The sequence below is a fragment of the Eimeria mitis genome, genomic scaffold (assembly GCF_000499745.2).
Source record: "Eimeria mitis Houghton genomic scaffold, Emh_scaff718, whole genome shotgun sequence".
Classification (NCBI taxonomy): Eukaryota; Apicomplexa; class Conoidasida; order Eucoccidiorida; family Eimeriidae; genus Eimeria; species Eimeria mitis.
In genome coordinates this window covers 1,336-15,704 of record NW_013575236.1, presented here as the reverse complement: position 1 = coordinate 15,704, position 14,369 = coordinate 1,336, and the positions used below count along the sequence as shown (strand labels likewise).

Below are 14,369 nucleotides of genomic sequence, written 5' to 3'. Positions count from 1 at the left end.
AAGGTTCCTATACGGTCAGCCAAAAGGCACAATCTTCGCTGCAAATGGCAGAGGCTGCCCCTGTTAATCGATAAGAGGCCGTCTCTGTGGCAATACGCAGCGATACTCTCACTACATCGAGCACAAAGCCTTTCCCTGGGGCGCCGACAACACTGCTCGCCGAGCGCTGCACGCCTACAGTTAATACACACTATAGGCCATGAAGCGTGGCTGCATCACCTTCCCGAAGGTCAACCGGAACATTATCCGTGGTCCACTAACCACATTCAAAACAGAAGACCATATAATGCAGACTTCGGGAACATGAACATGCAAGCAACAACAAATAACAACGTCGGCTATTCAGTTCAGGTCTCCTGTGTCTTCCTCACCCTAAACATCAGAAGATGCAGTTTGGTCATCAGCAGCCTGTTCACAATATCACTGGAATGCGACCAATCGCGGGGCGCAAGCCGCATCGCAGCCAGAAGAACAGTGCGGGCAGTGGAGCCACATGAGAAGGCTTCCCCACCGGTCGGCCCGTGCAAGCACCCCTTCCTACCCCGAGCATCGAGACCCCTAAGACAAAAGCTGAGAATGGTGGGCCGCGTAGGTGCACTGCCAGCCCGAAGTACCCCCTAGTCGTACCTGAAACTACAGAATACACTTATCGACTCTACTAACAATCTGCGAGACCCCTACTCACGAATGCCTCAAATAAACTGCAATCGAAACCTCCCTTGACTAAAACAATCAGGGATCTGCGCGAAATAAAGTTTGTTTGCGGCCGCTTTTGTCTACATAAACGTGCAGTTATGAATTGTTCAAATCCCCGCGTGCAATGACAGCCCGAAACACCTTTCCGTCTGGAAATGTGGGGCATGCTTGTGGGGTAAGAAAATGCGGATACACAGAATCCACGTTTACGCTATTTGCAGACCTGCCTTCTTTCTCATTTCGGCATCAATCAGCTTCTGCTTCTTCTCTTGTGCGTGCTGTGACTTGATACCCAACTGGCCGCCTCCCCAACGTCTTCTCAGCTCGGCGTTGTCGTTGAACATCGCTCGGTAGTTCTTGCACTGCGCCTCCAGCTCAGCTTGGTCCTGCAATTTTGATAAACACATAAACCCCAGAATATAAATCCTGCTGCCGTACTGTGTCTACATCTACCAGGAATATGGACGTGAAGTACATAGGTGCGGCGTCAGAGAACTTTGAAGACTTTGTATATTCGTCACTGTTGCTAGTTAGCAACTCATGAAGAAATGGAATCATCCGCTGCCGCGGTACTTCGTGAGGCTTACAATGCAATATTTACCACCAATGAACATCGTAAACATTATAAAACAGGGAAAACATGACAAAAGCTGCACTACACGATATCATCACAACCTCCACTGCTTCAGATGAAGACGATTATTTTGATGCCGACGTGCCATTGCAGGGGATGCCCCCCGCTAGTCAACAAAAAGGATCATCCTGGAGGTATCTATAAATAGCCATATATTTGTAGATATATATGTACATACACTGAGACAGGTTTAAGAAATGCGAACACCATCTAAACCATGCATGTAGTACACATGCCCCCGAGAAGGGGGAGCGCCTATTCCCTTCAGTTGAAGACGATTATAATTTGTAGACCTCATTGCGATGCCGTCGCTGGCCAACAAATTAAGTTTTCATCACTGAATTGGCGCTATGATTGCATGCGGAGATGCATCCACCTGTGGTACGTGAACCACGGAGCACGACAAAACATGCACGAGCAGCTGGCAACTCACCTCCTTTCTGACGGCATCAACGGCAATGACGGCGCATGTCTTCTTGTGGACGAGCTGTCCGAGCCTCGCCTTTCCCTTGACGATGCAGTAGGGGACGTCCTTCTTTCTGCATAGGGCGGGGAGCCAGCAGACGAGGTCTACGGGAACAACGTCATGGGCAATGACGACAAGCTTGGCTTTCTTGATCTCAATAAGGTCAGTGACATGGTTCAGCCCGAACTTCAGCATGACGGGCTTCTTGCTTGTTGCCTGAGCGCCCTCAGCTTGCTTCTCTCCCTCCGCAATCAACCGAGCCTTCTTCTCCCCGCGGGTTTCTGGCTTGTACTTGGCGAGCAGGCGCATTAGCTGGCCGGTCTGTAAGCAACATCAACGAAAAACGAACAAACATATAGACGCAACACTCGCTTCTAAACAAGAATATACAGCCGGTACACACAAACATCCCCTCACCTGGTTCTTGTCCAGAGTATGGGTGAACTGGTTGATAGCCGGAGGGACCTTCAGCCTCTGCATCAAGACCCGTCTCTGGCGCTGGAGAAGCACATACTTGGGCCACTTGACAAACCTGAAACAAAGAAGAGCGCAGAAGGCCCCAAAACACAATTTTCATTTGAAGAAACGTGAACCCAATCGAGGATCCGTTTACACAACCGGAACCTGCCGATGCCATGCAGCACATACCTCGTTAGTTCCCTCCTAGGCTGAATATCGCAGCCTATACGAAAGTTTCGAGGGGTCTTCTGAAAGATCAGCGACTTGGTTGTCTTCTTCGGGTTCTTCCCCGCTGGATTTGACGGGAGCTTCTTCTTAGAAGCCCCCGTTGCAGCCTTCTTTGCAGCCGGCGCCTGCGCAAACGACCAACGCAATTGTTTACTCTGAAATCGAGCGAGAAAGGGAAGAAATATATGAAAAAAAGTTGGCACAGTGCAAGCTCCCTCGCACAACTGAGGATTCGTCACCGCCTACGCATTGCCAGCAAGGAACTTGGGGCTTAGTTCTAAAAATTCAGTAAAACTAATCCTATGCAATAGAGAGAATACAAGGGAAAGCCTGATGCATCTGAAGACGACACGAGAGGCAGAGCCTAAGCAGCAGGCCCTATGGGGGCTTTCGGCCCTCTGGAAGCCATTTTTCCTGCATGAACTGTGCGGAACCGTAGTTACTAAGCGAAGAACAAGATCAAAGGAAGCTGTTTTTAGAGAGACAAAGGGGAGAGGAGAATGCAGAATATTCCATGTGCTGCAAATGTTGAATTGTGGGGTGGTCGTATGGTGTAGACGACATCATGAAGACCCACCATTGTGCCCGCGTTCTGAGAGGCTGCCTTTGAATAAGGGGAAAAAGAAAACCGTTCTTCCTTGCACAAACTTTACCCGTTTCCCCCAAATCCTTCAAATCTATTCGAACAGGAAAGCTCAAGGCAGCTGCTGCCCTGGCGAAGCGGCGGCTGCATCCTCTGGCCCCAACCTCGCATGCAGCGGGCACGGCACTCCCCACAGCATATCATCTCGTAATTTCGTATCTGTTTTGTAGTGAAAAAAGAAACTCTAATATTAAAAGCATTGATATTTTGTTAACTGCATCAGGAGATAGTTTTTTCCGAGTGACCCATGGTGGCTTTTTAGGTGAAGGGGCGTTGCAGCGCTGCCTTCTTGATCATGAAAGCTGTTCTGGTGGCCACTATAAAGATACGCACGACATGTCCCCCAGTGTAGGCCAGTCAATAAATTTGTATCATTTTAAAATCCTGGCGAGTACCACCATCGTCTACCAGTCTCCTTGTGGCTGCAGTGTATCGCGTCGGAGTGCATAGCATGGTCTGTCTGCAGTTGGAAAGTGCATGTGTACTGGCGTGTAGGCTGTGCACTGAGGGCCAAATACGTATTTAACAATGGTGGATAGTGTTAGAGCATTCGTCACGTGGGTTAGTCTTGCAACACCAGTTGTAGCAATGTGCCCTCCAACTTAGGCTGCCTCGTTTCCGCAGCAGCCTCAGGCCCTTATGCTACTTTAGTGGTATGTATCCGGTAGCCCACCTGCGAATCTGTGCTTCGCTGCTCTCACCTGTCCCAGTGAGCCATGCGGCTCTACCAAGTGTAGCCATGATCTTCTCGGGTGATCGTTGTGAGCTGTAATAAGCTCAAACAAGTTAGGGTACGAGCTCGCCAAAGAAGCCTAGTTCCGTGCCAGTTTCCAGGTAGCCTGGATAAACTAGCATAAATGCCTTACAGGTGGGCTGCCTGATGCACACCACTAATATGTGGTGAAACACTTGCAGAAAGAAATCTTTCTCCAAGAGCTTCGGAAGTGTCTTAGTGCCCTCGTTTAGACATACCTATATATGAAACTTTCGCAGGTCTGCTACGCATGTTTACCCCGACGTTAGCAAGTAAAAAGTTACAGCAGAATTGAGAAGGTTTGAATGCGGGAGGCATCACTAGAGAGGTACTCCGCTAAGAATCTGAGTTTTGTCAGCAGAAGTCCAGCGATGGAATTGGAAATGCTTCAGAGCACTGTTATCGTCTGAATAGAGCCGATGCGTAGCTGGATGCGCCAGGGTGAGGGAACCAAGCAGTGAAAGGGTAGAACTCGCCGGTATTATGTAAAGCGTATGACACCAGCCTATCTTAGAGGATATGAACGGACTTGAAAGACTACACATGGAGATATGAAACCTATTAATTTTGGATCGTTGAATACTACTATCTCCCAGAAGAAGACAGGAGCGAGAATACACTACCGCCAGCACTCAGAAATCTCGGGGGACATATACCGACCGGCGCATATGCTTTTGCAACAAGCAAGGCTGCAGCATTAGGGAGTTCACACTTAGAAGTAGAACTAATGGACTGAAAGAGCAGGACTCTAGGAAGCACCCTCAGGAGAACGAATCAACAGTAGGAAGAGAACCTGGACAACTGGCAACACGCGGTGAACCATTGGATGCACGAATTAAAAAGAGGCAAGAGCCGAGCCTGCAAATCCAACACGAGTAAGCTCTGCGCTTGACCGGGGTTGTGTCAATACTCAGGAGTTGCTAGCGCTACGTGACACATGCTGCGGAGTGGGTCTGAGCTGTGAAGCTACAGCGAAGTGGTGCAGCCTACCCGTCTGTTCACTGGTTCAGTATAGGTGACTGCACTTCGCCGGTAGTAGATAGGGAACGAGGACCGGCAAAAACTTATGGGGGTGAAGTGAGTGATCAATTCAGATATGAGGGATACTACCATGATGCGGAACTTCAGCTTTGGAGCACTGCACTACGTCATAACCCTGTACCCCATCGATCCCAGCAGACTCTGCATCCTCTTCTGTAAGAGGAGACGAAACCCTGTCCCAAGACGGAGGCTCCTACGCAGTGCAAAGGCGCTGCAGGAATCGACGGAGAACCTTATGCATACTATCACGGCGGTGTTACAAATACCACTGCTTGGGAGTTGTTGACACAGTAAGCACTGTAGGGACAGCAGAAGTTAGCATAATTGAAAAGTTCTCATAGGCACACGATAACGGGGAGCTTCCAGATTCCAAGTTCACAGCTAGGCAGCTACACCAAGTATTATTGAGGCAGTCAGTCTTCTCTATTGAGTCAAAGCGGATTTCAGTAGGTTCGCGCATATGTCTCGTATACCCGTTATTGGGCTGCAGAGGCTAATACGTTAGCCGCCTATCGCAATTGAGAATGCTGCCCTACCGACTACATTTCGGTACAGTTGGCTGTAAAAAATGGCAGCTGGACCTGTGGAGTATCTAGAACAAAATTCAGGGCAGCCGCAAGAGTTTTGCCCCACTCTCTATTGGAATATTTGATTGTACATAGAGAATCGAAGCTTGTGTGCGGTCGATTTTGCAGGAACTCCTGAAGGGCAACTAAGAGGTCAACCTGATGCACCGAAGATGTGGCTAATGCATAAAGTTATACAAATAAAGTAACTAGATTCTATCAGCCCTTGGGTAGACCAGTTAACTCCCAATGTACGTAAGAAAGAACACGGCGCGGGCGCGCTACCGATAGTTCGCTTGGCGGCGAATCGTCGGCAGTGCAGAAAGCCGCTATGTTCGGCCACGCAGATCCGGTAATTAAGGGATATTTGCAAATTTAATTTATACTTTCAATACATGCACAGCTTTGTCTACAAACGGACCGTTCATGGGGAAGCCAACGGCGAGAGCACATGCCGATCAGCTAGCCTGCCGCTACCGAAACTCAGCTCGGTCACAGTCGATGGGTTCTTGCACTTGCCTAGGCAAGAGCAGCAAGTTTTTCAAACACCCTTCCTCTTTAATTTTCACTAAATATTGTCTTAAAACCTCCTTGGCCCTGTGCTAAATACTGTCTCAGCCGGTAGGGCTGCATTGAGTTCCGGTTTCTGCACACGCTCGGACGGAATCCGGCTACAACGCTCACGTGGGAAGCGTTGATCCGAGGTCGCATTCACAAGCCCACATCGTTTCTGATAAACTGTTCTTAGACGGCTCCAAAATGGAATCCTCTTCCCCCTGCAGTGTCGTCACTGACGAGCTACCAGCACCGGTGGAGCACAAGGTGGCCGCTGCCGACTCCAAGACGACCTTAGAAGAGGCAGGGCAGTCCACCGTTTGCTGCAGCAGTGAAGATGAATACAACAGCGGAGGTGTTTACCCCAGCGACGATGAACGCCAAGACAGTGACGCCCCGGCGCAGCAAACGCAACAGCAGCAAACCCCACCACCGGCTGCCCCGAAAGTAGTAGTACCTGAATTGCAGCTTCCTAGGCAGCCCTCTCATATGCCTGGGGTACAAACTGCTGGATATACGTACACCATCAGCAGTCTCGAGGACGTCACCGTAGAGCAGCCGCCGTCTTCCTGGCTGAAACCCCGTATCAAGATCGATGGCCCAGAGGTCTTTCATGGTGGGCACTGACATCCCGTGGCGTCAGCATGCATCTCAGCAGCATTCATGTGCTTCATCGTCGATTCTTGTAATTGTATGTTTTCTTTGTTGTGCTGTATTTTGTCCGCGTTGCTCCCCAGGCTTGCTGAGGGCTAATGATGAGAACCTGCCCGCTCACGAAACAGTACCATCTACAGAGACGTTCGTTTCCTTCCAGGGACAGGTCAGTGCCTCTAACTGCAACTCTGCAACATCTCTATCAGCTAGTGCAGTACGAGAGCAGAAAGACAAACTTGCCACCCCCCGTATGCAGTGACCGGCGAAGCACTTTATATTTGAGAAATGTTTCTTGAGAAATATGTTCGTTTAGCATATCAAATGATCAGAAAATCTTATCGTGGGACTTGAAATGCAACATTTGCTGTTTGTGTGTGTGCATGCGTGTGTATACGTTGGTTCTGCAGTGGCGCGTGGTGACCTCTGCGGGCACGAGCTCGTATATTGGCTCAACTATGAACCCCTGGGACCCTTCAACTGCTGCTTACCCGCTGCCTATTACCTACAAGGTTGCAGACGACGCAGTTGTTGTGAGGGATACAACTCCATCTCCCTCCCGGGCTGACTCCCGCCTCGGGTTCTTCGAGCGCTTCCGCCGGTTCTTCTGCACTTCCATTGCAGAATACATGCAAAGCTGAACGAGGCAGCGAGATGTCGCTACACTACACGTCCCAAGGCTTTAGCTATGCATTGATGCATGCACCTGTAGGTTGTACAGGAACTACGTAACCAGGCGATTGAGACTTCACCTACCACCCTCCACTGATTTGTTGTGCATGTTGTCTATGTCAAGCAACAGCATACTCATCACCAGCCATCACCACTACAGACTCGCGGGTGCTCTGTCTACCCACGTTTCTCCACATACTATCCCTTGGCCTGTGGCCCTATTGCGTTTCCTTAACGCAAAACCAAACGATTTCTCCCTCACACTGTTTACCTACGCCTACCCCTCTGTGTCGCCTCCACAGCATTTGTAACTAACTGCGTTCCCTGCGTGTGAAGGGAGCAAGTAGTGTTACCTGCACTAAGCTAGAGAACTAACTAGTACAGCGTATATGACCCTGGAATGAATGCAGTACACTGCAGTGTAGCGAAAAAAACAAAACGCTACAAGGCATTTGATGCTGTTTGTCTATTAGAACGAAACCCAGCCAGCTGGCCAGCACTGCGGCTTTAGCCGATTGGGTACTGGGGTAACCTTAAGACCAGTTTGGTTGCACATGCTGCAGGCAACCAGAAGTAAAATAAGCGCAACAGCGCGGGTATATACACAGGAACTGCTCAGCAGCTTAACTCCTGTTCATGTTCATCTGGCAGGCCTTTAGGTTATCCAAATAGTTCTGGCAGAGGGTGATGTCGGTGTGGCGTGTCATGCACTGCGCAAAAACAAAACGTACATACACCTCAAGAGGAATGATACGCCAATACTACTGCATAAAACGCAACACCTACAAGAGCTTGAAACATGACAAAGAGATGAACACCCGCACAACCGAATACGCTAGTTTCCTGCTCTCTGCTCCTCGATAGCAGGGAACAGGGTCTCAGCTCACCTGGTTAAGGTCCTCCTGGTACTGTGCGCACGGGTTCTGCTGAATGTTCTGCTGCATCATCTGTGGCTGAGGAGCAGTGACAGGGGCGCTGCTGTTGGTATGCACCACCTCCATAGAACGAGGCCCCATCACCGCATCGACCGCGCGTTGAGCAACACCAAACCCAACACCCGAAGCCATTCCGCTTGCAACATTTCCAACCATGTTCGACATGAAGCCACCGCCGCCGCCGCTGCTAGCCATGGGGGGAGGGCTGGGGGGAGCCGCCACAGGCGCGGGTGCAGCAGAGCGGGAACCGACTGCGCAGCAACAACAGCAACAACACATCCTATCAGAAAACATTTCACAAAGATGCACCAATACTACCCCTGCAAATGCAGTTGAAGCCGCGCATGCACAGCATCCTTTGTAGTAGAAGTACAGCTTCATGGGGCATCAATTAAGTGCCAGTGCCCTTCTATAGTCACAATTAACCCATTCAATAACGCCCAAACGCTATTCACGATCACAGAAATATCGGGCGGCGCTCTAGAAGGAAATATATTAAAAAGAGAGTGGGAAGAATAGTGCCAAATGAGACTGAAGCCCGGCTGTGGCTGCCATTGCCTTCTATGGGGCGCAATACTCGTACCGCCCAACCCTGCACTTCACCTGCCTCTCTTAACTCTGCTGAAATCCCCCAAAAAACAGAGAAAGAGCATAAGCACAGCCTCCACTCAGGCAGCACATGTAAACGGCGTCGCACCGCATGCTGCTGCAGAAAGCGAGCAACGGCCGCTCCTGGGGGAAAGCGGGTAAAGTTCGCCACAAGAATGCCGCCAGAGGGCATTTTAAGTGGTTTAAGCAGAAAAAAACACAGAGAAAGATGCATTTAAGCTCGTAAGAGGTGATATGAAGCACGAAACATGGAGTGAAACCTACAGAAGCCTCCCCCAGAAGAAGATCGGCGTGCGCCGGAACCACCGCGTTGTCTGGGCATTTTCAAGGCAAAAGGGCGATTAGCAACAAATAAACAAAAGGCTTGGGAAATATATTAAGAATTCGAAGAACGGAAGTGCTACGGTGAGCTGAATATTGCAACAGAGTGCAACGCAACGGCCTCCAGAGGCGCGGGGGAACAGCAGCCGCGCTGAGAGAGCCGCGGGGAGCCGTGTAGGGATATATAAGAGAGGCAGCGGCTGCAGCCGAAGCAATTATTCAATTATTGAGATAATTCTGCAAAAAAGAAAGTCTTAAATTCATAATTTATTCAAACAAAACACAAGAAAGACGCGCTAATTACCCGCGAGCTTGCGTCCCACCAGCTGAGCTCAAAACAAGACAGCTGTGCAGCAACAGCAGCAGTGTTTCTGCTTCCTTTTTCTTCTTTTTTTCACCGAGTTGACCCCCCTATGGACCTCTCTGTTTTTTTTGAATTCAATTGCAGGAGGAAAGGGTAGTGAGGGTTCGCGGCCCCAGCAGCAACTGACACGACGCAGCTTAGCCATGTGTCTGGCTGCAGCAGCGGGAACTGCAGCAGTTTTAGGGGGAAATTCATCAAGTTTCTGGGGTGTATGTACCTCGAAAAGCTGCAGTTGAAGCCCGGCTTCTCCATACGCCGCACACTTTTTGTCTCTTCTCCGCGGGTCGTCGGCCTGCCCCCCGAGATCGCAGCCATGACAGCTGAACCCACGAAATAAAACTATCTCCCCCAGCTACCCCTGTTGTTATTTATTTTGCTATGCAGACGGTTTAGACTCACACGCTGACCATCTGCATCTGTCTGTACACCGCGCGCATGCCTGGCCTTCTTACAGATTGCTATTTTTCGTGCTTTCTGCGGCGGACCCAGACCGAGGAGTTGTCGTTTGTATTTTCAGGGAACCTCATCTCACAAATAAACTATTTTCTGGTTGCCTGTTTTGTATAATTATAATTATAACTGGGGGGAGTACGCGCCTGTATTTTATCCTTATCATAGGGTAGAGTTGCGTTGCTGTTCATACAGCAGAGCAAACGAAACCAAGCCAAAACAAGTAGGCCTCTAGAAATACAAATATAGGCTTGAGGAGAATGGCTGGGAATTTCACAGATTTCGGGGATTTGGTTCTTATAATAGGGGATTTTCATGTACCCCAAAGAGCCATAGATCTGCCCCCATGCTTCAAGGAGCTGCTGCATACAGACAAGATACGCCACGTTCTATGCACCGGCAATGTAGGCAGCGAGTCGATGCTAGAATTCCTCAGAGGCATCGCTGGCTCTGTACACATCGTCAAGGGAGATATGGATGAGGGAATGGATTTCCCTGAATACAAAATACTGCAGTTCGGTGCGCATCGAAAAATCAGTAGAAAATAGCTGTCTATACACCGCACAGGCGGAGGAAAGCTTCCTCCGCATGAACTGTATTACAAGCGACTCGTTCAAGTTTTTAGTATTTATGTTTTATATTTCTGTTTATTGCGTTTCAGTTGGCCTGGTGAGAGAAGAAAATTCCATCTTTTTCTTTTTTTTTTTTNTTTTTTTTTTTTCGGGTTTCTTCTGTTTGCATGCAGGGGAGTTCAAAGTGGCGCTGCTGCACGGCCATCAAGTTGTGCCCTGGGGAGACGCAGATGCCTTGCTGCAGTGGCAGCGGCGGCTGGATTGCGACATTGTGGTGTCTGGACACACACACAGCAACTCCGTGCGAGAGGTAGAAGGCCGTTTCTTTATTAACCCTGGTTCTGCAACTGGGGCATATCAACCCTGGGCCCCCTCCCCTACCCCCAGCTTCATGCTGATGGCTCTGCAGGGAGCCTCGGTGGTGCTATACATATACGAAGAGAGAGACGGAAAGGCAGAGGTCGTCATGAGTGAATTCTCTAAACCCCCACAAAAATAAAATCATAACTGACGGCCTCGAATCTTTTATTCAACTTTTCAGGGTTTAGGGTTTAGGGTTTTGTTTTCTGCTGCTCGCTGCATCACAATGTGAAAAAAAAGATGAAACTGTTTGTTTAGGGGTTTAGGGTTCAGTGGAGTTGTCATGGCTCACGCGGCTTCGTATGCTGCAGCAGCAAGCCCTGCGACAGCAGCAGCAGCAGCAGCAGCAGCAGCAGGAGCCGGGCTGGTAGATCGCTGCATCTATTTTGAGCGCCTTGATTTATTTCGAGGTGTACGTACAGCCCAATAAATTCAGCTGCTCGGGGTGTTGCTGTGCTCACTGCCGCACCTATTCACGGCGAGAGGAGGCCTGGTGTTGCTCCTTCTCTACCCCACCATAGCAACAGCACTTGTGCTGTGAAACGGTTGCTTCTTGAGTTGCTGCATCTGCTGCTTCCTCGCAGCAGCAGACGGAAACGGCAAACCCTAGGCTTGAACCAGCATTATGTTTTGTTCTTTGCTCATCAGAATAATTTATTCATCTATATTTTATGTATATACACGAGCAAGCAGAAAAAAAAAAGAAAATAAGCGTGTAAAGCTATTTATTTCGCAATAGAAACCGAAGACGACACCCGTGTGCTGCTGCGAATCTATACATAGCAGCAGCAGCATGGAGTGATGCACAGCAGGTACACAGAATACCTATTGTAAATAAAAGTAATAGATAAATAAATAAATAAATAAATAAATAAATAAATAAATACCTATGGAGCTAGCTGGCTCCTCAGGGAGAAAGAAATAGCTTTACTTTGTTGGGGTTTCTCCCCATACAATTTCGTTCGCCTTGCACTGAACCCCCCCCGGCGTAACAAATTCATGAACGTTTCCAAATAAATAATATTAATAAATAAATAAATAAATAAATAAATACATCTGGAGCTAGCTGTTTCCCTTGCATTCTTTCACTGGCCACGCTAGTACTATATGGGGCGTTTGTTCTGTGCTTCTCTGGTTAGTGAAACAGAAAGCAGAAGCTGCATAGGTGCAGCCATTCATCATATTATAATATTCAGTAAGTTAAACAAATATAATAATATATAGGCATTGATGTTTATAAATATTATGTTTATGTTGCTCGATGCTCCCCTTTCTGATCATTACTATACTACGACGATTGGCTTCTGTTATATTTATTACTAATAGTTATCTTGTGAGAGCATTGCACTAAGAAAGAGAGTTGAAAAGAAGAAAAAACTGATAGTAGAGATCCTCACTGCCATCGTTTGCAGTCTGCTTCTCTCTCTCTCTCTCAGCTGTCAGTTGGCCTTCACTCATTCCCGCAGCATTTGAATTTATTTCTGATAAAACATATCACAAATTTTCGTATAAATGCTGCGCCGCTGCACCCGCAAGCCCCTCTCCCCCTGCATTTCAAGTACTGTATGCGGCACGCCGCCACAGCTGCAGAGCTCCTACTGAGAATGCATCAGACTAGGGGGGGGAAAGGGTCCTAGAGAAAACTACAAAGTTTTGTACAGGAGAAAGCAGATAGTATACGACGATGACGGCTCTTATAAGGGATTTAATGCTGTTTCTATGCTGCTTTCTCCTGCTGCTGAGCTTGCAGCTCGAAGCTATCTTGCTGCTGTGGAAGCCGTTCTAGGAAACACGAGCAGCACAAGCACAAGTTAGGGGTTAACAAAGGAGCGCTGTATAGCGACAAAGATGCAGCGAGGTTTTTTAATTGAATATATTAAGAATTTGTTGCTGGAGTGGTGTTGCGCCCTATAGCGGCAATACAGAGGTGACAAGACACCGCAGGATCTGCAAGCCGCAGCAACAAAAGAAACAACTCGCTTATTCAGTAAACTCTTTCTCGAGACTACAAGCCATAACGATACACATTGCTCATGCATTCACGCAGGAGCATCACATGCAACACCACTGGCTGTTGTGTTGCTGGGGTCTGGGGTGCTGGTTAGAGGCAGCAACTGCGGCTACTGCGGCTTTGTTTCTGCAGTATGAAGTATAATTTATAAGATTTTATTGGGGGAAATCAAAAGAAGAAGAATGTTCTTTACAGTTGTAGCTCTGCTGGGTTGTGGCCCGTGTTGCATGCAAGCTGGTGATATGCGCAAGCAAGCGGCAGGCGTAGTAAGGATGCAAATTGGTGCGTAAGCTGTTGTTCTGTTGGGGAAAGCGCATAGATTCTTGTGATTTATTTCGAATTAAAGAATAAAAAAAGGTTTTTTAGAAGAAGAAAGGGTTTATCTATCGCAGAAGCAGAAGAAACCTCAATCAGCAGCATAGGCTTGAGTTGCTGTTGTTGCGGTTACTACAGAGGCACCGCGACTGAGCGCCTGGGTGGGGGGTGCGTGTTGTGCTACCGCCACGAAGGAAACAAGAAAAAGAAGGGGAGTATATGGATTCTTAGGAGTTTTCTCTTGTCGTTTTGTTTATATTTTATGATAGTTCTTCTCTTGAGCGGTTGTAATGCAGACCTGCATGCTGATGACAAGCATAGAAAGTTTCATACGCATGCCGCCCACGTTACTACAGCTCTCGTCAGGGGAGTATATTTCTGCCTTTTCCCCTCACCGAATGGAACAATATTCTCTTTCTTGTCGTATTAAACCCTTAGATGTCATCTACAGATGACAGGGGGGCCCTCATATCTTCTTTCTTGCCTCTCCCTGCAACCCTCCTAAGCACCAGAAAACACAAACAGCAACACCACCACTACCCGCATCTCACCGCTCAATTGCATATCCTTTTTCTCTTGGATTGAATCTTCTTCTACTGCAGCATCTTTTTTTACTTTTTCGTGTTTGTATTCTCCCCCGCCCCCCCNCTCCCCCCCCTCTCTCTCTCTTTCTTTCTTTCTTTCTCTCGTGGCTGTATAATATAATAAACAAGCAAGATGCAGTACGTAAACATACCAAGAGATAAGGAGGATCCAAATTATAGATATAAGATGCCGAAATTACTATCAAAGATAGAAGGAAGAGGAAATGGTATTCGTACAAATGTATATAATATGGGAGAGATTGCTAGGGCCCTCAAAAGGCCCCCCATGTACCCAACAAAGTTTTTTGGTTGTGAATTAGGAGCAATGGTTAAATTCGAAGAAAATGAAGAAAAAGCTCTCATCAATGGAGCTCATAGTGAACAAGATCTTGTCGCTATTCTTGACAAGTATATTCTCTCTTTATATATATATATATATATATATATATATATATATATATATATATATATATATATATATAT

General features: G+C 47.9%; 4 protein-coding genes across 4 annotated transcripts; 2 read left to right on the top strand and 2 right to left on the bottom strand.

Moving 5' to 3' along the window:
* Positions 1-902: 902 nt before the first annotated feature.
* On the bottom strand, positions 903-3,063 carry EMH_0020600 (60S ribosomal protein L7a, putative; the record flags this gene model as incomplete). Its single annotated transcript, XM_013501603.1, has 5 exons — positions 903-1,082; positions 1,764-2,117; positions 2,214-2,328; positions 2,445-2,608; positions 3,061-3,063. The coding sequence occupies 5 exons, from the start codon at positions 3,061-3,063 to the stop codon at positions 903-905; spliced, it is 816 nt and encodes a 271-aa protein (XP_013357057.1).
* A 3,183-nt stretch (positions 3,064-6,246) lies between these two features.
* EMH_0020590 (uncharacterized protein) lies at positions 6,247-7,334 on the top strand (the record flags this gene model as incomplete). Its single annotated transcript, XM_013501602.1, has 3 exons — positions 6,247-6,658; positions 6,780-6,862; positions 7,104-7,334. 3 exons carry the CDS (start codon positions 6,247-6,249, stop codon positions 7,332-7,334), a joined length of 726 nt encoding a protein of 241 aa, XP_013357056.1.
* A 654-nt stretch (positions 7,335-7,988) lies between these two features.
* Positions 7,989-9,081, bottom strand: EMH_0020580 (CHCH domain-containing protein, putative; the record flags this gene model as incomplete). Its single annotated transcript, XM_013501601.1, has 3 exons — positions 7,989-8,075; positions 8,253-8,551; positions 8,904-9,081. The coding sequence occupies 3 exons, from the start codon at positions 9,079-9,081 to the stop codon at positions 7,989-7,991; spliced, it is 564 nt and encodes a 187-aa protein (XP_013357055.1).
* A 1,223-nt stretch (positions 9,082-10,304) lies between these two features.
* EMH_0020560 (vacuolar protein sorting 29, putative) lies at positions 10,305-11,347 on the top strand (the record flags this gene model as incomplete). Its single annotated transcript, XM_013501600.1, has 3 exons — positions 10,305-10,563; positions 10,790-11,086; positions 11,250-11,347. 3 exons carry the CDS (start codon positions 10,305-10,307, stop codon positions 11,345-11,347), a joined length of 654 nt encoding a protein of 217 aa, XP_013357054.1.
* Positions 11,348-14,369: the final 3,022 nt, after the last annotated feature.